The sequence below is a fragment of the Macaca nemestrina genome, chromosome 13 (assembly GCF_043159975.1).
Source record: "Macaca nemestrina isolate mMacNem1 chromosome 13, mMacNem.hap1, whole genome shotgun sequence".
NCBI lineage: Eukaryota > Metazoa > Chordata > Mammalia > Primates > Cercopithecidae > Macaca > Macaca nemestrina.
This window is the reverse complement of record NC_092137.1, coordinates 120,476,229-120,502,591: the sequence shown is the minus strand read 5'-3', so window position 1 is coordinate 120,502,591 and position 26,363 is coordinate 120,476,229. Positions and strand designations below refer to the sequence as shown.

Here is a 26,363-nt window from a genome sequence, read left to right as displayed (position 1 = left end):
TTCATCCATCTGGTTCTCATCTCAAATTCAACATGATTTGACCCTTCAGAAAAGCATTCATGAATATGTCATGAAATCTTTTATTTGTAAAGATTCAAAGCCTTCTAATTAAGTTGCATTTGGGTCCAGTCACCTACCTGCCTCTCCCCTTGCTGGGAGGTGGGAGCAAGGGGCTGACCCTGGCTTGCCTGTAGCCAGTTCAGGGTGTTGGGGGGCATAGCTTCCAGGGGCTGCAGTGGAGTCAACACATTTTCAGCTGAAGCAGCAGGATTGCTAAGAGCTGTAAAGGTAGACTAAAGGTAGCCAAGGCAAAAGGAAAGGGGTGGCCTGCAGAGCAAACACAAACTCAAATCCATGGGGCCAATGAGGGGCATCAAAATTGGGGTCATGGAGCCATGACCTTGGAGTCAAGGCCATACAAAAAGAGATGAAGATGGATATTGAGCTAGTGTTGGGGAAGAGGACCCAGGAAACATCTTCCAGTTTCTCTTAGAGCTTGCAGGCTGTCTTTGGGTGCTAACCTTCATTCTCCCGATGGCCTTACCTTCTACTTCGTCATAGAACCATCAGACATCCTCTCCCTCCACATCTGATCTCCCACCTCTGGGCTTGTGGAAGTCTCTGCCTTTGCCCCTGATGTCAAAGAATCAGTGTCCTTCCTTTCACCCCAGGCCGATCTGTCCACTGGGCTCCAGAGGCCCATCCTCCGCTACCTCGGGTCCTGGATCCATCAGTGATCCCTGGATTCTTCTCACCTCTCTCCTTAGCTCCTCTTCACTGAGCCTCAGCAAGTACACAGGTTGACCTCCTGTTCACACACACGCAGCACCCACAAACACACACACTCCTGAATAACTACCACTCCCTTGGTTCCGCAGTATGATCCAGCATGCTCCCTGCCCTTCACTGCCAGTCTCCATGCACCATCGGATAGACTCAACATCCCCACTCTCCTGCCTCCTCTTCACTCCTGAGCCTTGGGTATTGGCGTCCACCCTTACCCTCCAAGAAACTCCTTCCACAGTGGTCACACTGAACCTCTCATGAGCCTGAACCAGTGAGCTCCGCCCTCACTGACTGAGTCTGTTCCTGCAGTCACTTTGGACACCACCAGCCCCTCCTTCTGCCCCAGCCCCTCCTCTTGAGGCTTGTTGCTGCTCCACCTCGCTGGGTTTTCTGACTTCACTGCCACCCACTGCCTTCATGACTCCCTCTGCGCTAAGGACCCCATGTCTCCTTCTCCAACCCAGCCTGCTCTCCTGTGCTTGTGCGTCACAGTCAGACTCTGAGAGTGGGCCTGGAGGTGGGTTTTCTGAAAGCCCCCAGCTGGTTGCAAGGTGCAGCCATGGCAGGCAACTATAGGGGGAAGCGCATTGGACCCAAGACTGGGTTTCTATCCCAGCCCTGCCCTCATTAGTTTTGTGGTTGCTCGTTGACTGTGAGCTCATCTGCAGGATCACGGTGGTGTGAAGATTTGGGGATGGTAATTGTCTGGCAGGTGTTAGCACATTTCCAACCACCCACTGGATATTTCCACCTGAGTGTACAGAATCTCAAAAATTCAGCACATCTGAAACTGAAATCACAGTTCCCCACAAACCTGCTCCCATCTCGGGCTTCCCCATCTCAGTTCACCCTTTCACCCACAAGTCACGGAGCTGTCCAGCCAGAAATCTGGTGGTCATCTTTGGCTGCTGCTTGTCCCTCACCTACCACACCCCCTTGGTCTCCAGGTTACAGGGATCCTAACTGGCCAGGAGTGCTCATGTCCTCCGGCCTTTTCCTGCCACAGTCCCAGTCACTCACCATAAGGGCTGAGCAGAATCATCTTCCTCACATGCAAATCTGGCTGTGTCCCTTCCCCCACTTAAAAATCCTTCAGAGCCCCATCCCCATCACCCCTTCTTATCTCAGCTTAGCTTCTTGTTGGTCTGGCCCAGACCTGCCTACCTTACCTCATTTTTCCCTAGCCACTCCCAGCTAACCTGCCAATGCCTTCTACATACTAACCACATTAAGCTACATGTAGGTTTTGCCCACACCATGCTTTCTCAGGTCTCTGTGACTTCACCAGATTAAGTATTCTCCCTGGAAAGCTATTCCTTGCCCTTGGCCACCTGAGGAACTCCAAGACTGAGCTCAAACATCAGCACCACCATGCGATGTCCCAGCACCCCAGCACCCCCAGGTAGTGAGGTGGTCCCACTGCAGTCCGTAGAGGTTTCCATTAAAGAAAATTTCCTTTGCATTGGACTCTGTAGGCACAAGTCTTTGAAGGTAGGGGACAGGCTCTATCTGCCTCTGAATCCCTGTTGCCAGAGACCAGCTCACAGAATGCCCCCAAAGACTATCTGAAGAACAAATCAGTATATACAGACACATGCTAGCAGATGCCCAGCAGTGCTCCTCGAGGGGTGTGCGGCTCCAGAGAGCCTTTCCTTAGCTATCATTATCAAACACATGTGCTGCAATTCTCCATTCTTTGTCTAGATGGGTTGATACTTCATTTAAAATAGCAGGACATTTTCTGTTCGTCTCAAACTTCTACCCCAACAATGGTCCCTGTGGGTCCTGCTTCTGTTTCCTATGATGTCCAAATCACAGCTCCTTGTGAAGGAATATGAGCTGATGTATCTAAGTATTACCCATTTTCACCAAACTCAATGTTATCAACCATTATTTTAGAATGAAAATGCAAATCTTTGTATGTCGAGAAAAGCCTTTGTTTTCTATCTTCCCCAGGCCTTACTTAAAGCTCCTCACTGTGAATTGTCTACTTTTGCTTCTGGGTTTCACACAGCGGAAGTCTTCATTGACTCCCTCATCCCCCATCGTAATTTCCACTCTTTTTTGTTTTGGTGCCTCTGTGGGAGCAAGAGACTAGTTTAATTCTCATAAGCAGAGTTCACATTCAACCTACTAAGTTCAGAGCTTAACCTGTCTCTGTTTCTATCATCAGGGCTAGCAGAAGCGAGTACAAACATAAAGGTGTAGGTCTGATTTTGTATCTGTGCTGGGATTTCCTTCTGGTAGGTCCTTTGCTCAGGAGCTCTTTCTCACTTACTTTACAAATGTGTTCCTTAGGGAGGGTTCACACCATTATTCCTGTTAGAAATGCTTGTTCCCTGGTGCTGTAAAGAAATAGCACTTCAACATAATTTCCTCAGCAAGGCCATTTTTACTTTCTGCAGAAAGGGTACACTCGCCAGCAGTTTTGCCATGAGAGTACACCGAACAAAGGAGACAGGGTCATTTATAACCTGTTGTGCCCACCCTCCTGCTATGTCCGGTTTCCATTGGCTGGAACGGGGCCTCACATTCTGTATTTGTCCCGATTGGCTAACAACTTAGAACTTTTTAAAAGAGGCAAAGGCAGAGGAGAACAAAGGAAGGAGGAAGTAACTTGTGGAATGCTGAGAAAGGTAAAAACACCTTCAGATAAGGAAGAGGAACAGGCTATGACCTAATGCTGACTTGGACCAGCAAGTGTGTGTGTGTGTGTGTGTGTGTGTGTGTGTGTGTGTGTGTGTGTGTGTGTGTGTGTGTGTGTGTGTGTGTATATGTGCCAGGGCAAGTATTTAGGCTACATTGTGGGAGCTAAGAACATAAAGTACATTGATTTCTTTATTACGGCTAGCAGATGTTTAAGAATGTTAACACAGGTCTTTGAATACATTTTGCTTCTAAGAGAAGTTACTATTTATTCCTAATTAGATGGGGAGGAAAGTCTTTGAAGAGGAACCTCTACTTTACTTTTTACATTCCAAATGAGGCCATCTAAAAAAATCCTGATGCTTTCTTCACAGGCTGTTAAAGACATGTACTGTAGGTTACATCTCCAACAGAACATTATTTGACTAAATTTAATTTTTAAATACCGAATTTACTATAACTATCTGCTTGCAGGGTAAGACAAGGGATACCTGGGCCCAAACAGCCTCCATCTTCCCCCCATCCTCCTTTCCTTCCTTCCGGGGGCCTTTCCTGCAGGTCTCTCTTCTGGCTTCTGAGTGAGGACGGTGCACAGTGAAAGGCAGGAAGAAAGGCGTTTGGAGGCTGAAGGGCTCAAAACTATTGAACACGGCAAAAGCTGATGCACATTTTCATTTTCAACTTAAAATCTGACACCTAAATGATTCTTAAAGACTTTTTCTAAAAAAACAAGGTTGGCTTATAAAATACGTTATCAATATTGCTAAATTCCAGACTACACATTCCTCAAGGAGCGGATGCTGGTATTGCCATATTTGCAATGTGAAACCAGCAAGGCGGGTGCAGATTTTCTCTTTCCTTTGCAGCATGACGACAGCATTCTCTGACACACAGCTGAGAGGCGTGTCTTTCAAGACAATGTGTCCAGTGGAGCGAAATGACTGCCCTTCCCTTCTCTTCCCTTCCCTTCAGGAGCTTCCCTGAGCTTTCTGCTACATTCCATGGCATCAGAGATGTCTTTTCTGAGGGAGAATAGTCGTTATCCTGTCTATAACTTCCTCCGTTTGAGAACACACGTGTAGTTTCTCCCATGTGGTCCTTCTCAATAACTACAAGAAGCAGGCAGAACAGGGGGATTTTCCTCCATCTGGCATCCTCTCGCCTTGCCAGGGCAGGGGACTCACAGACCAAGCCCTTCCCTGGCTGCCTCCCCTGTCGTCTGTTCCCATCAGAGGGCTGTGGCCTCTGGCCGGGGCAGGGGGAGGTACCTGGTGGGTCTGATGCTCCAGCTGCTGGTGTTCTCCAGTGCAGAAGAGGTGCCTGTAGCAGGCGTTACTCAACCACCCACAGGCTGGGGTTTCAGGCCACCTGAACTGAACGCACACACCTGGTGCCACGTAACTAGCTAGAACTCTCTCCCAGATGAGCTGGAATCCTTCCTCCCCTCACCCTTAACAGAGCACACGGCTTGGGCAAATTACCTTCAAGACTCCTCCTTAAGAAGACTCTTGTCTGGGGGCGGTGGCTCACGCCTGTAACCCCAGCACTTTGGGAGGCCAAGGTGGGCAGATCATTTGAGATCAGGAGTTCGAGACCAGCCTGGCCAACATGGTGAAACCCCGCCTCTACTAAAAATACAAAAATTAGCCAGGCATGGTGGTGGGCACCCTTAATCCCAACTACTCAGGAGGCTGAGAGGAGAATCACTTGAATCCAGGAGCTGGAGCTTGCGGTGAACCGAGACCACACCACTGCACTCCAGCCTGGGCGACACAGCGAGACTCTGTAAAAAAAAAAAAAAAAAAAGTCTCTTTAGAGAGAGTATGATTTATTTTTAAAAAAATAATAATAACATTCCAAATGTGATACCAGGAAAGCAAAATAGGACTCAGCATTTCCTCTGTGCTCCAGTGAAACCGTCAGGCATCTGGAGGAAGCTGTTGGGTTCTGGGGCCCTGGAGGTGAGGCGTGTTCTTCTCTTGCTGCTTGAGGGTCATTGTGTGGTCTTGGGGACATGGCTGTGTATGAGTTGGCAGGAGGAGAGACCCTCCCAGGGCCAGGTGGGGTTTGTCTGGATCTCTGGTCAACCCCTGTTCCCCCCAGTTCCTGTTACACAAAGTATTAGCCTCTCATTATCTCTCTTTTGAGTGGTTGAGTAACTTTCCATGAAGCCATTGGATTTGGGAGTATGTCCCATTGGAAACGATACAGTCCGCAGTGTTTAACGCTCCTCCCTTGACCCCGTGCAGTGTTGTGGACTCACATTGTCTCCTGACGTCAGTGAAATTAAGTCATTGATTGAAACGTCAAGATTCAGCACTGCCTCTGACATTACATTAGATGAATCACTGCCCTTAATCTCGCCTGGTCACTCCTGACGATTTTCTCCTAAGAGGCGTCTGTGCATTTGAAATCATTAGGCCTCTGTATGTCATTAGCTCCCTCCGTCCCCTCCGGTTGGAGTAGAAGCCCCATTTCTTACGCTGGAACAAAGCGCTGAAAAACATGCAGTTCAGCAACAAACCCTGTCTGTGAGTGTCCTATGTAATTCAGAAGGACACATGCCACTGCTTACATTCAGGAGGCACGTGGTGGTGCCCTAGGACATGGGACAAGGGGACACAAGGAGACACAGAGATTTGCCAGCCTTCAGGGCCAGCGGTAGCAATTCAGATAGCGACAGCCTTTGCTTATCCAGCTCTTCATTCTCCGCCCCTTCAGCGGTCGAAAGCCCCCCACCGGTCTTCATCAAACATCTGCTGGTGCCTGCTCCATGGGTCCTCTTGTTCTTTACGTTCTAAGACAGCCTTGCTGAGAGAGAGACACTGAGGGCAGAATACAAACGAGACCTCAGGGATCCAGCAGGATTACTGACAAGCTGCCAATGCTTCATCCAGGGAAGGGGGTGGGTTCTGACCCCAGGAGGACATGGAGTGGACACTCAGCACTTTCTTCCCAGAAGTGGAACCAGCACAGCGCCTGGCTGCCCTGCTCTGAACAGGCGCACATATTTATTGTAGGTTGATCATGTTATTCAACCAGATCTGTAGCCCAACTCAATTGAACTCTGTTTGGGCATGAGACTGGGGAAAATAAAGCCACTCAGTGAGTCTTTTCTACGAGTGCTGGTGGAGAACGCCGCTGGCTGGAGTTCAGGACCCTGACGGCCCTCCCCCTTCCACTGAGTGGGCTTGGGTCAGGTAGGAGAGGGAAGTGTGTGAGCACAGGGGTGGGGTTGAGGCCTTCACATCAGATTCACACCCACCCTGCCTCTTGCTCCTACCCCTCCCATAAGGAGACACTTCCTTGTGAAAGATCTTGAGCTTGGCTGACCACAGCCGTCCTGGAGTGTGAAATACAGAAGCCAAGCGGTATTTGCTTTAAGACTTTTATCAAAACTTCTGCCTGCTTTTTGTACTAATCGTGATGACTTGTGCTGCTTTATTCTTATTCCAAAAGTAATGCAGAGTTAATAACATTTCTAAATTAAAAACAAGCAGAAATAATACAAAAACCACCCATAGTCCCACATTTCGAAAGTAACCACCATTTTTACCTTGTTATAGGTCCTTCTACAGTGTCTTCCCCACTGTGGTGATTCTTATTTCACCATAAGCTCATATCAGCTTATATCAAAAAGCTGTATTTGTTTCTCCTTATCCTGTATGACAATTGCAAACTTTTTTTAATGTTAAGAAAGTGACAGCTCTACTGGAATTCATTTTCCAAGGGTGACTGTGAACAGTTTAATGCAAGGGCTCCGGTCATCCTTACGGATTCACAATTTTCATAACAAAAATGAAGATGTAATGTGCATTCTTTTGTGTGACGTGTTTTCCACTTAACAATATGTCATCTGCACCTTTCCATGACAGTGACACCTCTTGTTTCATTTTTGCCTCACTAGAATTCCATTATTCAGGTGGTTGGTGAGTTGGGTGACCAGTCCCCTAGGTGAGGGCTGTCCACACGCTGCTCCTGGGTCTCTCTTGTTCTTCTTCCCAGAGTCCTCCAGGCGGGTGGGTAGGCGTCTCCCTACCTTGTTCTTTCCATGCCTTTAGTGCCTGAAAATCTCTCCACTTCTCACATCCCCTTCTTGTCGCTCCTCTTTCTGAGAGATCATAGCTTAGGGACTGAACTGTAATCATGGATAGTAATTCATGGCAAATAGAGAAAAAACGTGAAAAAGAAACAGAATGTATCAACTTATTCTTCTCTGGAGAGCTGTAGCAAGTTGAGGGATAGCTGAGGGTAATGTGATGGATAAGATTTTAGACTTCACAGAGCAGGGGTGGTAAATGCAACCTTGAAACATGATTCCTAGAAGTCTCTCAGAACCTGCTATCACAGAACCTATACATCCACACGAGCGCTGGCCTCAGATTTAAAGATGATCCCAGAAAGGCTTTTCTCAATGTCACTGCTATCGCCCAGGCCAATGTTTTCATCTTTCTTGGGAATTCTCTCCTGAGTCTTTGAGCCAGTCTTTGAAAATTATCATGTGTAATGAATCTTGATTCTTTCACAAGGGATTTGAATGATGGCGTTTTCTATTTGGAAATAACAAAAGCTCTCTTTCCACTTTATTGTTTTGTTTTTTCCCTGACAATTTCCAGAAGGATCCAAAGCAGTAATAGAAGTTATGCGGAGTAAAAACAAAACAAAAAATTATTCAGATTGAAGGCAGGGTGATCAAGATAGCTGATACTGATTACGGGAACAAAATAAGGTTTAACACTAGGCGGCGGGTGTCCTTAACTTACCCTGAAGGCCCTGAAAAAAGGTGAGCTCCCAAAACCGTGAGCCACGGAGGCATGGCTGGAATGAGGTCATGGTGTTGCCAAGGCGCTACCTTTGAAGGACAGCACTTCTGGGTAAAGAAGCTTTGTCAGCGCATTTTCTAAATAGTAATCTAGCTCAGTGACTTCATAGTCATTCCGAAGTTCAGTGTCATTACAAATCATACCATTTTGGACATTTGGGAAAATGTTTCCGATAGTATACCTTGGAGTCATTAGAGAAACTCAGGGTGTGAAAGAATATCTGATGTACAAGCTTCAGTTCAGGGATGAACTGGGCTGTGATGGGGCCAAGCTCATCTCCCTGGGGCGGACACAGGTCTATGCTGAGGCGTTTCCAGGGGCTTCTGGGCTGGGAGTTGTTCCTTCACTGGCTTGGTCAGGACGGGTCCGTATATTCAAGTTCTCCATGCCGTGGGAGGCTCCCAGACACCAAAGGCTCGTGGAAATGAACTGAGCGGCACTAAACCCAGCCTAAAGCATTGGGTGCGCAGTGCTCCAGAGACTCCTTTCCATGGGAAGAGGGACCTGGGCAGAGGAGCTGAGAAGCAGCCATGGGGATGGCTTGGACATCTCTGTAGATCCCGCAGCCACCAAGACAGGGTAACCCCGATCTCTCTCTCTGTCTCTAGAGAGGATGTGGAGACGAGGAACTCTGCTTTCCTTTTCTGGCCACTAAAAGAAGCGGACACGCAGGATTCCGGAGAGCCAAGAGCGGAGAAGCCCAGGGGGAAAAAGAGGCCCGCCAAGCAGCCTCCTCTCCAGCAGGCGGCGCCCTCGGACTCGGACGGCTCCTCCCACGGCACCAGCTCCCACGGGTCCCGCCCTGGGACACACCCCGAGCCCGAGGTGTGGGTGATGGGGGGGAACACGACGTGGCTTATCCCAGGAACACCCTGAAACCCCTTTCAAGAATGGCGCACCTAACACCATCCTCCAGCTTCTGGGCCTGTTTAGGCTCCAGTGCAGCAAAAGACCCTACATCCTTAAGTAATGGCGATCTCCGCTTCCCCAGACAGCCCAGCTCCGCCTCCCCGCGGCCGGGCGGCGAGGCCTCCACAGCCGCGGCATCATGGCCGCGCCTGCACCTGGAGCAGCCCTGCCCGGAACCCTCCGAGCCACCCACAGCAGCCAAGGGCTGAGGAGGGGCCCGGAGACACCTTGAGGCCGTCTGGTGGCAGCGGCGTTTAAGAGACCAGCGCTCTTCCAGGCTGCTCAGCCCTCAGCCCTGACGCTGGAGCCGGCCCCTCCGCTGAGGTAAGGCCGCCCTCCGCGCCGCGCGCGCCTGCCCCGTCTGTGGTAAACTCCTCTCCCCTCTGTCCCTGCTGCCTCCCCTGCCCGCTTGACCACACTGGTTCTGACTTTCCAATTCTTTACAAGTCAGCGTAGTCAGGATCCAACCCGGCAATCTTGTTTAAATTAATTATCACATCTAAATTAGAGATTTTGTCACCCAGTGTTGGGACTGAAATTCAGACCCGGTAACTTGTCTGAGATCTGCAAGACCGAACATCCCCTGCTGTATTGATTCCTGACATTTTCGTTGAGTCTTTCCTAATTATTTTTGTCTGTAGTCTGTTGTAGGTAACTCTAACTGAGCACGAAACCAGAATAAAAACTCTTACACTGGAAACATTTCAAAACCATTGGATTGTTGGATTGTTTATTTGTTACCATTTTTCTCTGAACACATTTTAGCAATGACATATGAAAGTATTCAGTTGTGTTTACTAACTTCAAAAATGAAATCGCTCCATCAAATTTCCTTTTGCTAGTCAGTAAGATCCCTGAGGCTAGATGAAAACAGAGCACAGGTCATCATTAGGGAAAATATTGGATGTTTTTTGCAAATAGAACAGATAGGGCAGAGTTCTGATACTCTAAAAATCTACAATCCAATTAATAGTGGCATTCACATTCCTGAAAGCTAGGAGTAGCCAGGGTTATGGTGAAGAAATTAAAGGACTAATCCACTTCTAAAAATATGAAAAAAAAAAAAAAGGGACATTCGCTCAGCATCAGGCTAAAAACAATAATGCAGTGAGGAAGGAACTGAAGAGTGAGGGAACTGTTTGAAACAAGGCAAGGAACAGTGCTTGTGGGAGGCAGCATGCGTCCTAGAACTCAGACATTCCCTCCCAGCAGGAAAGCTCTGGAGCAGTCTCCGCTAATGAGAGTTGTGTCCTGGAAGGAAGGAAGGGTATGAGGGTCTGAAAGAAGCGAGGTCTGAAGGAAGCAAGGTGTCTGGTCTGGAGAACTAGTGGACCAGTTTAGAAACCCACCCAGTCATAGGCATTGGTTCATTTATTCATGCAAGCATGCACGTGAGCCTGCGTACATTCATTCAATTATTCAACAAGCAATTGAGTGCTGACAGCCTGCCAGGCTCCAGAGAGATTCCAGCAGACACTTGGAAGGTGGTCATCTTCCCTCTGTACCCATCTCACTCTCCTCATCTCCACTCTTATTGGAACAATCACTGGTGTCTGGTGGTGGGGTATGAGCAGAGACAAATGACTACAGGGCAAATATATACGATACTAGTTGCATTGGTGTTACATTGCAGTGCACGAGGCCATCACTTGATGTGTTCAATGATAGTGCCTACTTCAGTGTAATGGAGGAAGTTGCAATTACAACGGTGAACTTCCACCTCCAACCAATACAGAATGGCAGCAACTAGATTTACACTCCCACCAAAACAACTAACACACCTGCTAAAATGTATGTAACAACAGTTTCCAAAGCATTGGCCGTCAGGTGATAAGGACGGTGCTCATAGACAAATGTGATGAGCCCTGTGCACGTCCCAGTTGCTTCCTGGAGACATTTCCAGGTTGCAGCATAGGGAGAGGGAACCCAAACACAGCCTGGCAGCCTCTGTGAGATGAGGGGATGGACATGGAATTCTGAGGAGACCAAGGCAGCTGGAGTTTACCAGGGTCAGGGCTGGTGAGCAGAGAGCTGCAGAGAGAAAGCTCACTGGAGACCTGCAAAGTGGCCCTGTTGAGTCTTCAGCTAATAAGTGCATGGCTGTGAGGAAATTACTGAAGACCAGAGAAAGGACTACTCAAAATGATTACAAGGGACAATTCCTATGGTTTACACAGGGCTGGGAATATCTCCTGTTTCCTTCAGCCAAAGTGGAAAATAGTATTCATGGGGCATCAGATAAAGTATTCAGGAATTTGTCTCAATAGTGGAGCAAAACTGGCATTTGACTAAATACTTCCATGGTCCCAACCTAACAAAGCTGAAAAGCAAGCCTGGTAAGGATCAAACCTGTTTCCAAATACCTGTGTCCCAGAACCAAGATCAAGGATACTTATAGGGATGCAAAAATATTCACCATCCAACAAGGTAAAATTTACAATGTCTGACATCCAATCAAAGACTGGCCTAAAGACAGGCATGAAAAACAGCAGGAAAATAACCCATAATAAAGAGAAAAGCCGGCCAAACGTGGTGGCTCACACCTGTTATCCCAGCACTTGGAAGGCCGAGGTGGGCAGATCACCTGAGGTCAGGAGTTCGAGACCAGCCTGGCCAACATGGTGAAACCCTGTCTCTACTGAAAATAAAAAATTAGCTGGGTGTGGTGGCTTGCACCTGTAATCCCAGCTGCTCAGGAGGGGAGGCTGAAGCAGAAGAAATGCTTGAACCCAGGAGGTGACTCCGGAGCAAGAGTCCATCTCAAAAAAAAAAAGAGAGAAAAGCCAATTGGAATGAGCTCCGAATGACACAGACAATGAAGAGTACTAGAAATGGCAACTGATGGTATATATATGAAAGACTTTTTTTCTTATTATTTTAATCTCCTTTAAAGATAATTGGCTTTATAGAATAATGGCAATAGTACATTAATGCATTTTCATAAATCCCTGAACATGCACCTGGATGCTTTCAATGCCTCAGATGATTTGTGCATTTGATTTTTTTGCTGAATAAATCTGTACTTTTAGCATATACCAGAAGTAATAAAGGGGGTTCAATTTGTTAAACACACTCACAGACACACACAGTAATAATGATGATAATAATAATGCCTATGTATCTAGATTTTATGGCCACCCTGTATAATAGGCCTGGATCACAAGCCAGGGGCCATGGGTGATTGCTATAGGAATGGAGTGATTGAAAACCAGATGTAAACTACGTGGAATGGGTACGAGGTGAATCCTTGAAACAGAAAGATGTTCTTCAGAAAAAAGGGAACAGATATGCAAAAAGAGACTGGATCGCCAATTAAGTGATGTAAAAAAGATTCCATGCATCAAGTGAAAGTCATCTACATACTTCTCAGCTGCTTTCCAACTGTAGGAGTCTACAGCTCAATGACACAGTCTATTACCAACTCAGAGCAGTTCCGCATAGAGGAAAAACTGTCCTTATAAAAGGTGGGTGGGTTGTAGCCAACAAAACTAGTCAAGAGAAATCAATATGAGGAATAATAATTGGAAAAGAAGAAGGAAAATGATGTTTGCACATGAGAAAAGACAACACCTGAAAAACCTGAATCAATAACACTAATCCAAACAAAAGAATTCAGTGAGATGGATATAAATTTAATACATAGAAATCAGTATACACAAAGCATGATCGATTAGAAGATATGTTGATAGTGAAAAACCTCATTTACAATAGCAACAAAGAAAATAAAATGCAGTTGATTCTCACTATTCATGTAGTTACATTCTGTAAAGTTGCATCTAACACTGAATACTGAATCATTGCTCCTAGGGGACATACAAGATTAGGTTCCTGCAGGCCTCTGGTCACCATATTTTCATCAACTAATCAATACATAACTTTGTTTTATGTGTGTTTCTGTTCAAAGATCTCTTAATATATGTTGCTGACTCACTAACATACTCATGCCCAACCCTATAAGCGTGTTTACAGTAGGAGAGCTAAAACAAGAAGGCAGTAGGTGACTCAGATTTTTTCACTTCTGTGAGCATGCACCTGTCTGCAAACATGCTTTGAGCATTGGTTTTGGGGTTACAACTAAGTTTTAGCAGTGATATGGTTTGGATTCGTGTCCCGGCCCAAATCACATGTCAAATTATAATCCCTCGCTGGGCATGGGGGCTCATGCCTGTAATTCCAGCACTTTGGGAGGCCAAGACTGGTGGATCATTTGAGCTCAGGAGTTAAACGCCAGCCTGGGCAACATGGCGAAACTCTTTCTCTACAAAAAAAATTAGCTGGGCATGTTGGCACGTGCCTGTAGTCCCAGCTCCTTGAGGGTGCTGAAGTGGGAGAATCGCTTGAACCTGTTAGGCAGAGGTTTCAGTGAGCTGAGATCATGTCACTGTACTCCAGCATGGGCAATGGAGCAAGACTCTGTCTCAAAAAGAAAAAAAAATTTGTAATCTGCAATGTTTGAGGAGGGCCTGGTGGGAGGGTGATTAAATCATGGGGATGGAGTTGTCATGAATGGTTTAGCACCATCCCTCCTGAGTACTGTAAGTTCTCATGAGATCTGGTTGTCTAAAAGTGTGTAGCACCTCCCCTGCCCTCTCTTTCTCCTGCTCTGGCATCATAAGTACTGGCTCCTTCTTCACCTTCTGCCATAATTGGAAGCTTCCTGAGGCCTCCCCAAAAGCAGATGCTGCCATGCTTCCTGTACAGCCTGCAGAACCATGATCCAATTAAACCTCTTTTCTTTATAAATTACCCAGTCTCCAATATTTCTTTATAGCAATGTGAGAATGGACTAATACCAGCAGGTAGGTGAATTCACAAGTATGGAATCTGTAAATAATGAGCATGGACTGTACCTAGAATAAACTTAACAAGAAATGTGCAAAACCAATGCATGAAAAACTTTGAAACACTCTTGAAAGATACAAAAGTAGACTGGAACATCCCTTGTTTTAGATAGGATGACTGAACATCATGAAGATGTTAGTTCTCCCTGAGTTCATGTATTACTATAACACAATCCAAGTAAAAACAACAGAAAACGTTTTATGAGGCTTGAAAAATTTATAGTAAAGTGGTAAACCAAAAATAAAATTATAAGCCCCCAACCATCTGAACGGCCTTCCTCTTAGGCCAGGGCACTCTAAAGTTTAACCTGAAAGACTGGTTCAGGCCCTGAGGGGAAGTGGGGGTTGAACATGCCTCATTATACCTTCTAGCATTAACATCAACACAGACCTTAAGCCTGATAAGAAACATTTACAATCTATTCTCTCTGAAACCTAGTACCTGAAGGTTTCATCAGCATGATAAAACTTTGGTCTCAACAACCTTTTATTGTAACCCACACATTCCATTCCCTTGATGATAACTCTTTCAGCCAATTGCCAATCAGAAAATTTTTAAATCTACCTATAACCTGGAAACTTCCCACTTTGAATTGTCCAACCTTTCCAGACTGAACCATTGTATATCTTAAAGGTATTTAATTGATGTCTCATGTCTCCCCTAAAATGGATAAAACCAAGCTGAACCCCGACCACCTTGGGCACAAGTTCTCAGGATCTCCTGATGGCTGTGTCATGGGCCATGGTCACTCATATTTGGCTCAGAATAAATCTCAACAAATATTTTACAGAGTTTAATTCTTTTTGTCAACAAAGTTCATATGGAAAAAGAAACGTGAGTAGCTAAGAAAATACTGAAAAATAAAACTCTGAGGAGGAACTTATATTAGCATATTAAAACATTATGATATCTCTATGCTTAAAATAGTGTGGCACCAATGAGATACCATCTCACAACAGTCAGAATGGCTATTATTAAAAAGTAAAAAAATAACAGGTGCTAGCGAGGTTGAGGAGAAAAAGGAAAGCTTTTACACTGTTGGTGGGAGTGTAAATTTGTTCAACCATTGTGGAAGACTGTGGCAATTCCTCAAAGACCTAAAGACAGAAATAGCATTCAATCCAGCAATCCCATTACTGGCTTTATACTCAAAGAAATATAAATTTTTTTATTATAAAGACATATGTATGCGTATGTTTATTTCAGCACTATTCACAATAGCAAAGACATGGAATCAACCCAAATACCCATCAGTGATAGACTGGATAAAGAAAATGTGGTACATATACACCAATGTAATACTATGCAGCCATAAAAAAGAATGAGATCATGTCCTTTGCAGGGACATGGATGGAGCTGGAAGCCATTATCCTGAGCAAACTAACAAAGGAACAGAAAACCAAACACTGCATGTTCTCACTTATAAATGGGAGCTAAATGATAAGACACATGGACACAAGGCAGGGGGAACAACACACACTGGGGCCTATCGGAGGGTTGGAGGGTGAGAGGAGGGAGAGAAGCAGAAAAAAAAACTAATGGATACTAAGTTTAATACCTGGATGATGAAATAATCTGTACAACCATCCCCCATGACACACATTTACCTATGTAACAAACCTGCACATGTACCCCTGAACTTAAAAGTTAAAAAAATTTCCTTGTGTGCTATCACAAGGAAAGGCAAATGGACTGATGGAATAAAATAATGTCCAGGAAAGACATAATATATATTATCTATCTATTTATTTATCTATCTATCATCTCTCTGTCTGTCTATCCATCTATATATCTATCTGCAATTGTCCCTCAGTATTCAGAGGATTGGGTCCAGGAACCCCTTGGATACCAAAAATCTGAAGATGCTCAAGTCCTGCAGTTGGGCCTGTGGAACCCATGGATACAAAAAGTCAGCCCTCCATCTTTATGGGTTCCACATGCCATGAATACTGTAATTTTCAATCCACAGTTGGTTGAATCCACAGATGCAGAACCTGAGGATACAGACGGCTGACCATATTTGGAAATGTTGTATATTATAAAGGTGGCATCTCAAATCACTGAAACTTTAATAATAAGTGCTGGGACAATGGATAGGCATTGGAAAACAATAAAATTAGATCCATGGCTCACACCACATACAAGAATAAACTCCAAATCGATAAAAGTCCTAAATGTGTAAAAAAAAAAAAAAAGTAAAAGCAGACAGGTACTAGAAGAAAACATGAGTGAATTCCTATATAACTTAATGTAGAGAAAGGTTTTCCAACTATAACTCAAAATCCAGGTGCAATAAAATGTTGCTAACCTTGACTAGATAAAAAATTATTTTTAAAAATGTATTTCCAAAGACACCATAAACAAAGTCAAAAGACAAATGACAAATGGAGAGAAAGTATTTGCACTAAATAGCACACAAAGGGCTGGTGTCTGTAAAATACAAAGAGCTCTTTAAAATTCAAGGGAAAAACTGACCAAAGATGTGGAAGAAAAATAGGCTAAAGACAATAAACTATCCATAAGATGTAAGGATAGACCTAAAAATATGAAAAGATGTTTAACTTCACTAATGATAAGAGAAATACAAATTAAAACTAGGCTTTGGCCAGGCACAGTGGCTCACACTTATAATCTCAGCACTTTGGGAGTCTGAGGCGGGTGGATAAAATGAGACTGGGAGATCAAGACCCGTCTGGACAACATGGAAAAACCCCATCTCTACTAAAAATACAAAAATTAGCCAGGCGCAGTGGTGCATGCCTGTAATCCCAGCTACTCGGGAAGCTGAGGCATGAGAATGGCTTGAACTTGGGAGGCAGAGGTTGCATTGAGCCTAGATCATGCCACTGTACTCCAGCCTGGGTGACAGAGTGAGACTCCGTCTCAGAAACATACACACAAACTACACTTACAGAACTGCCAATAATGTGCCAATATTAAGTAGTCATGCAAATCCTTTTACAGGTAACAATTTTAAGACCTTGATACGGTTTGGCTGTATCCCCACCCAAATCTCATCTTGAATTATAGCTCCCATAATTCTCAAATGCCATGGAAGGGACCCAGTGGGAAGTAATTGAATCATGGGGGCAGGTCTTTTCCATCCTATTCTTGTGATAGTGAATAAGTCTCATGAGATCTGATGGTTTCATAAAGGGGAGTTCCTCTGCACACACTCTCTTGTCTGCCACCAAGTAAGTCATGCCTTTGCTCCTCCATTGCCTTCCACCATGATTGTGAAGCCTCCCCAGCTATCCCAGCTATGTGGAACTGTGAGTCCATTAAACCTCTTTTCTTTCTAAATTACCCAGTCTTGGTATGTCTTTATTAGCAGCATGAGAACAGACTAATACAGCAATTGGTACCAGGAGTGGGGTGCTGCTGTAAAAATACCTGAAAATGTGGAAGCGACTTTGGAACTGGATAACAGGCAGAGGTTGGAACAGTTTGGAGTACTCAGAAGACAGGAAAACGTGGGAAAGTTTGGAACTTCCTAGAGACTCGTTGAATGGCTTTGACCAAAATGCTGATAGTGATATGGACAATAAAGTCCAGGCTGTGGTGGTCTCAGATGGAGATGAGGAACTTGCTGGTAACTGGATGAAATGTTCCCTTTGCTATGCAAAGAGACTGGCAGCATTTTGCCCCTGCCCTAGAGATCTGTGGAACTTTGAAACTGAGAGAGATGATTTAGGGTATCTGGAAGAAGAAATTTCTAAGCAGCAAAGCATTCAAGATGTTACAGAACATGGAAGTTTGGAAAATTTGCAGCCTGATGATGTGGTTGAAAAGAAAACCCCATTTTCTGGGAAGAAATTCCAGCCAGCTGCAGAAATATGCGTAAGTAATGAGAAGCCAAATGCTAATCACCAAGACAGTGGGGCAGATGTTTCCAGGGCATGTCAGAGACCTTCGTGGCAGCCCTCCATCACAGACCTAGAGACCTAGAAGGGAAAAATGGTTTTGTGGGCTGAGCCCAGGGACCCCGGCTCTATGCAGCCTTCAAATAGGGCATTCTGCATCCCAGCTGTTTCAGCTCCAGCCATAAGGCCAATGGTACAGCTCAAGCTCTTACTGCATACTGCAGAGGATGCAAGCACTAAGCCTTTGTGGCTTACACGTGGTGTTGGGCCTGTGGGTGCACAGAAGTCAAGAATTGAGGTTTGTGAACCTCCACCTAGATTTCAGAGGATGTATGGAAATGCCTGGATGTCCAGGCAGAATTTTGTTTCAGGGGTGGGGCCCTCATGGAGAACTTCTGCTAGGGCAGTGCAGAAGGAAAATGTGAGGTCGGATTCCCCCCAACAGAGTCCCTACTGGGGCATTGCCTAGTGGAGCTGTGAGAAGAGGGCCACCATCCTCCAGATCCCAGAATGGTAGGTCCACTGACAGCTTTGCACCATGTGACTGGAAAATCCACTGACGCTCAATACCAGCTGTAAAAGCAACCAGATGTGGGGCTGTACTCTGAAAAGCCCCCCTGGGGGCAGAGCTATCCAAGGCCAAGGGAGCTTACCTTTTGCATCAGCATGACCTGGATGTGAGACAAGGAGTCAAAAGACATTGTTTCAGAGCTTTAAGATTTGACTGCCCTATCTCCTTCATTTTGGCCAATTTCTCCCATTTGGAATGGTTATGTTCATAACTTGCTTTTGATTATACAGGCTCATAGGCAGAAAGTACTTGCCTTGTGTCAGCTAAGACTTTGGACTGTGGACTTCTGAGTTAATGCTGAAATGAGCTAAGACTTTAGGGGACTGTTGGGAAAGTATAATTGGTTTTGATATGTGAGGACATGAGATTTGGGAGGAGCTGGGGTGGAAAGATATATTTTGACTGTGTCTCCACCCAAATCTCATCTTGAATTGTAGCTCCCATAATTCCCACATGTCATGGGAGGGACCCAGTGGGAGGTAATTGAATAATGGGGCAAGTCCTTCCCATGCTGTTCTCGTGATAGGGAATAAGTCTCATGAGATCTGATGGTTTTATAAAAGGGAGTTCCCCTGAACATGCTCTTTTGACTGCCTCTATGTAAGTCACATCTTTGTTCCTCCCTTGCCTTCTGCCATGATTGTGAGGCCTCCCCAGCCATGTGGAACTTTGAGTCCATTAAACCTCTTTCCTTTCTAAATTACCCAGTCTTGGGTATGTCTTTATTAACAGCATGAGAACAGACTAATACAGACCTGGAAAAAAAATTTTTAAGTTACCAGCTATTTACAGGCACAATAAAATGCTCAAGAACAGAGAGAAGCTGCTGGAGAGCTTATTCTTTAAAACTGCAACTGGAGAAGGGAAGAATTGTGAGTTTGTGACATTCTGGCCTGAAGGCACTCCCCAACTTTCAGGGTCAAGGCAACAAAAAACTATAGTCTAACTGGCTCAAGATGCCAGAAAAAAGAGTTCAGGGCTAGAAAAAAAAGTGGAAGTTTAAAGGAAAATGCTCAGCAGCAAGAAACTACAGTAAGAGTGAATCATAAAACCTAAGTAGGAACTTTACCGTAATTCATAGCTAGCCACTAAATTATTCAGGTACAAGGGAGAACCCAGGGAATACTGTAAAAAAAATTAGGCAGAGACCAGAGAGGAATGTACTGTTGAGAAACAGAGCCGCACAGAGAAAGGTCTGTGTATTTGCTGCTTTTTAACTGAAATGCATTTCCAAGCCATGTGCAGCTTGGGCAGCAGTAATCTAATGCCTTATGGGTTTAAAGTAGCAGGGGACAGAATTCAAGGCTGGAATAACAGTTGGAAATTTAAACAAGGGAATCTTTGAAGGAGTGAGCCCTCAAAGCTGCCCAAATCCCTGAATGACCACTATATTATGTAGGCATAGGGAAAACACCCAAGATGCCAGGATAAAAGCAGCAATTTGAAGCCATAAGAACAAAGTAGAGATGTGAACTGCTTCATATTACAAGATAAAAAAGTTTGCAGTTTGAGTCCAGGCAAGTTGACTGCCTACTAGAATTGAAAATAAAAAATTAAGTGTACAAAAAAGAAACCACACATACACACAAGAAAAACCCTTATGAACACAACAGAATCCAGAATCACTAGAATATATTGTCTGTAGTCCAATTTTGAACCAAAATTTAGTAGACATGCAAAGAAACAGGAAAATGCATTTTATTCTTATGATAAAAGACATTCAATAAAAATTTTGATTTATTCCAGATGTTGTAGAGCAGACATCAAAGTAGTTACTATAAATATATACAAAGAATAAAAGAAAGAGTATCAGTGAAGAAATGGATAATCTCAATACAGAAATGAAGGTATTAAAATGCAAGTGGAAAATTCTAGAGCTGAAAGGTACAAAAAGTACACTAAATAGACTGAGCAGCAAAATGGAAAAGGCTGAGGAATCACTGAATTTGAATATAGGTTGGTAAAATTTCCTCAATCCAAAAAACAAAAAAGGCAAAGAGTATTGAAGAAAAGTCAACAGAACCTCAGAGACTCATGGAATAATTTCACGCATTTTAAAATATGTGTAATTGAAGTCCTAGAAGAGGAGGAGATAGAAAAAGAGAAAGAAAGAAAAAATCACTGGAGACAAAATAACTGAAAACTTCCAAAAATGTGGTAGAAAATGTTAATAGATTCAAGAAGCCTAAGGAACCTCAAAACATGATAAATACAGAGAAACTACTCCCACACATATCATAGTCAAATTGCTAACAAGGAAATACTGAAACCAGACAAAAGAACACAATATATTCAGAGGAAGATTGACATGATTACAGATGACTTCTCAACAAAAACTATAGATACTGGAGGGTATTGGAATGGCAGAGTATAAAAAGAAAAGAGTTTAGGACCTATCAGTAAAGAATTGTATATGCAGTAAAACCAGCCTTCTAAATGAAGGTGAGAGGAGTTCCACTTCCAGTATGTTCAAGTAAACTCAACACAGACCCTCCAACAGATAGCTATAACTACCCAGAGACTCAAGAGAGGCACCAAAGCCAGCAGATTCTGATGTGGTGAATGTCCTGTTATTACATATTTTAGCTTAAGGGCAGGCTAAGGCAAGACATGGTAAGTACTACACGTGGAGGCTTAAACTCTGAATGAAGACTTACAGTTACAGTCTTTCTGGCTTGAAAACCCACAAAACAGAGTTTGGGAAAACTACAGCTCTTCGTGTATACAGAGAGAATACCAGCAAGGAAAGATCCAAAGACAAGGAGCCACAGATTTTGTGTATAAACTTGGCCCACATCTCTGACACCATTTTTTTTTTTTTTTTTTTTTTTTGAGACTAAGTTTTGCTGTGTCACCCAGGTTGGAGTCCAGTGGTGCAATCTCAGCTTACTGCAATCTCTGCCTCCCAAGTTCAAGCCATTCTCCTGCCTCAGTTTCCCGAGTAGCTGGGATTACAGGCATGCACAACCACACTTGGCTAATTTTTGTATTTTTAGTAGAGGTGGGGTTTCACCATGTTGGCCAGGCTAGCCTTTAACTCTTGACCTCAAGTGATCCACCCACCTCGGCCTCCCAGAGTACTAGGATTACAGGTGTGAGCCACCACACCTGGCCTCTAACATCTTAACCATATATGCACAGACAAATTGGAAATAGATCAATTAAGGGTGAAAGAGCTAAACTGAAATTTTTAACTGCCACCCAAGCCACAGCATTTGCAGTATAAATTCAACAAAGTTAATTGTCTGCTAAAACAAAAATAACAAGTGTTCTGAGGAATGTAACAGAATTCAGAGTCTCTACAACCTAACATTTATAAAGTATGGGTCAAGATTCTAAGTTGTTCGACATGTAACCATGAAAATGTGATCATCCAGTTTCAAGAGAAAAAATATAAGCCAATTAACCCTGAGATGATCCAGTTGTTGAATTATCAGATAAGGACCTTATGGCAGCTATAATAACTAGGTTCATTAAAGTCAAAGAAAATATGCTTATAATAAACTATTAAAAAAACAAACAAATGAAAATTCCAGAACTAAAAAATACAATGTCTTAATGTTAAAAAAAAGAAAAATCCACTGGATGGGCTTAAGAACAGAATAGAAATGGCAGAGGAGTCAGTGGCTCTGAGATAGATCAATAGAAATTGTCAAGTCTGAGAAACAGATACAGGATTTAAATAAACAGGACTTTAGAAACTGTGGGGAAACAGACACTGTATTTTGAGTTTTAAGATGAAAAGAGAGAGACAACAGGGGAAAATCTTTGGAGAAATAATGGCTGCAAATCTCTCAAATTTGTCTAAAGATGTAAATTTATAGATCCAAGAGGTTCAGTGAATCCCAGAGTAAATAAGAAGAAAATCATCCTGTCACAGTCACAATGTTGAAAACCAAACATGGAGAAAAAATCTTGAAAGCTGCCAGAATGAAACACGACACATTGCATTAAGGGGAATACTAATTAGAAACCACTGGCTTCTCATCGGCACCTATAGAGGCAACGATCCTGCAGTGGGACAACATCATTAAAGTGTTGAAAGAAAATAAAACCTCTCAACCCTAAATTCCACATCAAGTGAAAATATCCTCAAAAATGAAAGCAAAATGAAGACATTTGCAGATAAAAGTAAACCAAAAGAATTTATTATCAGAAGAATTGCACTATAAGAAATGCTAAAGGAAATTCTTCAGGCTAGTGGGAATTGATAGAAAACAAAATCAGATCTTAAGGATGGGATAAACAGGATCTGAAATAATAATTATCCAGGTGACTATATCAAAATATGTTTCTTTTTATTTCCTTAAATACGTATAGGTATAATATACATGACAACATGGCAACTGTGGCACAAATAGGAACAGGTGGAGGGGTGAATGGACATACATGGTTGCAAGGCTTGTGTATCTTATATAGTTGTAGATTTTAACTTCTTTCTCTCAACACTTCCTAGGACAAGTAGACCAAACCCAAAAACCAGTAAAGATTGTCTCAACCAGCTTACCTCTACCCCAAATCCCAGATAATATATTTATTTTCAAGTATGCCTGTTACTTTCACCAAGACAGCCTGTGTGCTTGGCCATAAACCAAGTTCCAATAAATTTAAAGGAATAACAGTCATACGAAGCGTGTTCTTGGCCCACAATGAAATTAAATGAAAAGCCAATAAAATAAAGTAGAGATGTGAACATAAATAAGATATTTATGATAATCTCAAAATATTTGGAAACGAGACACATATTTCTAAAAATCCATGGAACAAAGAAGAAATCACAAGGCAAAATGACAAATACAAAAATTAGTTATTTGAAATAAATCAACAAAATATATAAACCTCTAGCAAGAAAAAGAAAACACAAATACAAAAGGGTTATCACTACTAGAGTGCATATAGATATTCAAATCATAATAAAATAATATTATGGACAAACTATTTCCTGAAAATTCAAAAATGAAGATAAAATGAACCTTGAAAAATATGACTAACCAAAACTGACATAAAATGAAACAAAGTATAAATTACCTTGTATCTAATATATTAAAGAAAGTTAATCTGTTATCAAAACCCTTTGTCTGTAGTCCAATTTTGAACCAAAATTTAGTAGACATGCAAAGAAACAGGAAAATGCATTTTATTCTTATGATAAAGAAGCTCCAGGCCCAGATGGTTTAGCTGGTGATTTTTATCAAATATTTGAAGACAAAATTATAGGCTGGGCATGGAGGCTTACACCTGTAATGCCAGCACTTTGGGAGGCTGAGGCAGTGAACTCAGGAGTTCGAGACCAGCCTGGGAAACATAGCAAGACCCCATCTCTACAAAAAAATAAAATAATTAGCCAGGTGTGGTGACATGCACCTGTGGTCTCAGTTACAAGGCTGAGGTGGCAGGATCACTTGAGCCCAGAAGGTCAAGGCTGCAGTGAGCTAAGACCATGCCACTGCACTCTAGCCTAGGCAACAGAGTGAGACCCTGTCTCAAGAAAATAAATAAATAAATAAAGATGAAATAATAACAATCTTACACAAACTGTTCCAGAAAATGGGGAGGAATAGGGGAAGGGGCCAGAAGTCAAGCAATGCAGACAGCCTGTAGAAGCTAGAAATGATAAACAGATTCTCAACCTGAAGCTTCCAGAAGAAGGCTGCCAACACCATGATTTTAGAATTCTGAACTCCAGAAATGCAAGAGAATAAATTTCTGTTGTTTTGAATCACTTGAGGAAAAAAAAAAAAAAAAAACAGTAGGCCAGGTGCAGGGGCTCACGCCTGTAATCCGAGCACTTTGGGAGGCCAAAGCAGGCAGATCACTTGAATCCAGGAGTTTGAGACCAGCCTGGGCAACATGGCAAAACCTGTCTCTACTAAAAATACAAAAATTAGCCAGGCGTGGTGGCACATGCCTGTAGTCCCAGCTACTTGGGAGACTGAGGTGGGAGGATCACTTGAGCCAGGGAGGTTGAGGCTGCAGTGAGCCAAGATCATGACACTGCACTCCAGCCTGGGCAACAGAGCAAGACCCTGTCTCTAAAACAAAGAAAGATATAAAAAACAAGAAAAAAAAAGTAAAGAAAATAAAGGAGAAGGTAACAGTTCTCAACTTGTTTTATAAGCCCAGCTCAACTCAAATCTCAACAAAGACTACAATGAAAGCAAATAAGTATATAAGCAAATCAAAGCCAGTAATGCCTAAAAAGAAGCTACGTCATGACCAAGTTAAATTCATACAAGAAATAAGACTGTTTTAACAATCAAAACTCAGTGTAATTCAGTTAATTCCAGTTGAAGAGCTCTTCTGAATAAGTGCAGAATGTATTTGACATAATTCAAGATCCATTCACAATACAAACTTTCAGGAAAACAGGAAAAGAGAACTTCCTCAAACTGATCAGGGCATGGTTATAGAGATCGGTCAAAGACAACCTCTGTGTGTTGATCTCTAGGTTGTTTATTTCTTCTGTACAGGATGAAACCTGTCAGCTCAAAGTCTATCAGCACCAGACTCAAATTTTTGCACATCCAATTATTTTTAAAATGCCCAAACAAGCATATGTTCAGTCATTTATATCCTGTGTGCTTTGCCTACCCCATGAAACTTCATCTGGCAGCTGTTACCCATTGCTCAGGTAGGACCTTGACGTTGTAAGGCCTCAAGCCACTGCTGTCCTTCAGGGATCTCACAGAGACTCCCCACTATGCTACTGAGCAACATTACCAAGGCACCTCTTTCTAATTCCCCGTTCTCTTGCCTTCCTTCTATGGGTGGCCCCTCACCACAAGCCTCTGGGAGGTCTCATAATATAAGGGACCTCCCCTCTCATTCAACCCTGTCCAAGTGCCACCCAATAAAGTTTTGTTTGTGTTACTGCCACTCATGGTGATATCTCTTTTCTTGATCAGTCCCCAAATCCCTTGAACCCCCTATAAATATTTATGAAAAAAATATATGAGTATCATCATACTTAACAGTGAATCAATGAATGCTTTCCTGCTATGATTGGGAACAAGGCAAGGATGCCCACTGTGACCACTTCTGTTAAACATTGTACTGAGCAAGGTACTGGCCAGTGTAATAAGGCAAGAAAAAGAAAAGGCATAAAGATCAGGGAAAAAAAGCAAAAGTATTTCTATTTGCTAGGTCATAAATATATAGAAACTCCTAAGGCGTATTCACTGCTACTATTAAAATTTATAAGTGACTTTAGCAAAGACACAGGATATAAAGTCAATATACAAAACTCAATTGTATTTCTATATACGAATAAGCCATTGAAAATAAAATCTTAAAATTTTTAATTTAAAAGTGTCAAAAACCACAAAGTATTTAGTAATAAATTTAGCCAAAGAAGTAAGAACCTCTACCTTGAAAACTAAAACATTCTTCAGAGAAATTAAAGAAGATCAAAATAATTAGATAAATCAAGTTCACAGATTGGGAGAAAAATCAACATTATTAAGATGTTGATTCTCCCCCAAACCTCTGTAGATTCAATTATATTCCACACATACTTCCAGCAGGTTTGTTGACAGAAACTAAGAACCTTATTCTAAAATATACATAGAAATATAAAGGAACGAAAATGTCCAAATCATTCTTGATAAAACACCATGAAGTTGGGGGATTTAACCTACCTCATCTCCAGGCCTACTTTAAAGCTGCATTAAACAATAAGGTGTGGTTTTGGTGAAAGGATTGCCATATAGCTCAACTGAATGAAAAATAGTCCAAAAAAGGACCCACACATCCGTGGTCAATTGATTTTCAACAAAAGTCCCAGGGCAGTTTGATGGGGCAAAGAAGGTCTTTTCAACAAATGATAATTAGAAAAACTGGATATTCTTTTCAACAAATGATAATTAGAAAAACTGGATATTCATATGGGGAAAAAATGACCATAAACAATAAATCACACCATAA

General features: G+C 43.0%; 2 protein-coding genes across 4 annotated transcripts in view; both read left to right on the top strand.

Annotated features, from left to right (window-relative positions):
• LOC105490064 (von Willebrand factor A domain containing 3B) overlaps positions 1-16,207 on the top strand; it is a 248,703-nt gene extending 232,496 nt beyond the window's left edge. Inside the window, exons 27-29 of one of the 3 annotated variants that reach the window (XR_011612122.1) lie at positions 8,864-9,080; positions 9,247-9,488; positions 9,806-16,207. Coding sequence is in view for 2 of the 3 variants with exons in the window: in XM_071077304.1 (XP_070933405.1) it covers positions 8,864-9,082; positions 9,251-9,422 (391 nt within the window). In the remaining variant the exon portion in view is untranslated. Of the gene's footprint in view, positions 1-8,863; positions 9,083-9,246 lie in introns of all 3 variants that reach the window. The other 2 variants (XM_071077305.1, XM_071077304.1) reach the window with 2 other exon arrangements.
• LOC105490061 (cyclic nucleotide gated channel subunit alpha 3) overlaps positions 9,379-26,363 on the top strand; it is an 87,388-nt gene continuing 70,403 nt past the window's right edge. The window contains exon 1 of the mRNA XM_011755320.3: positions 9,379-9,488. The gene's annotated coding sequence lies outside the window, so the exon portion shown is untranslated. The remainder of the gene's footprint in view (positions 9,489-26,363) is intronic.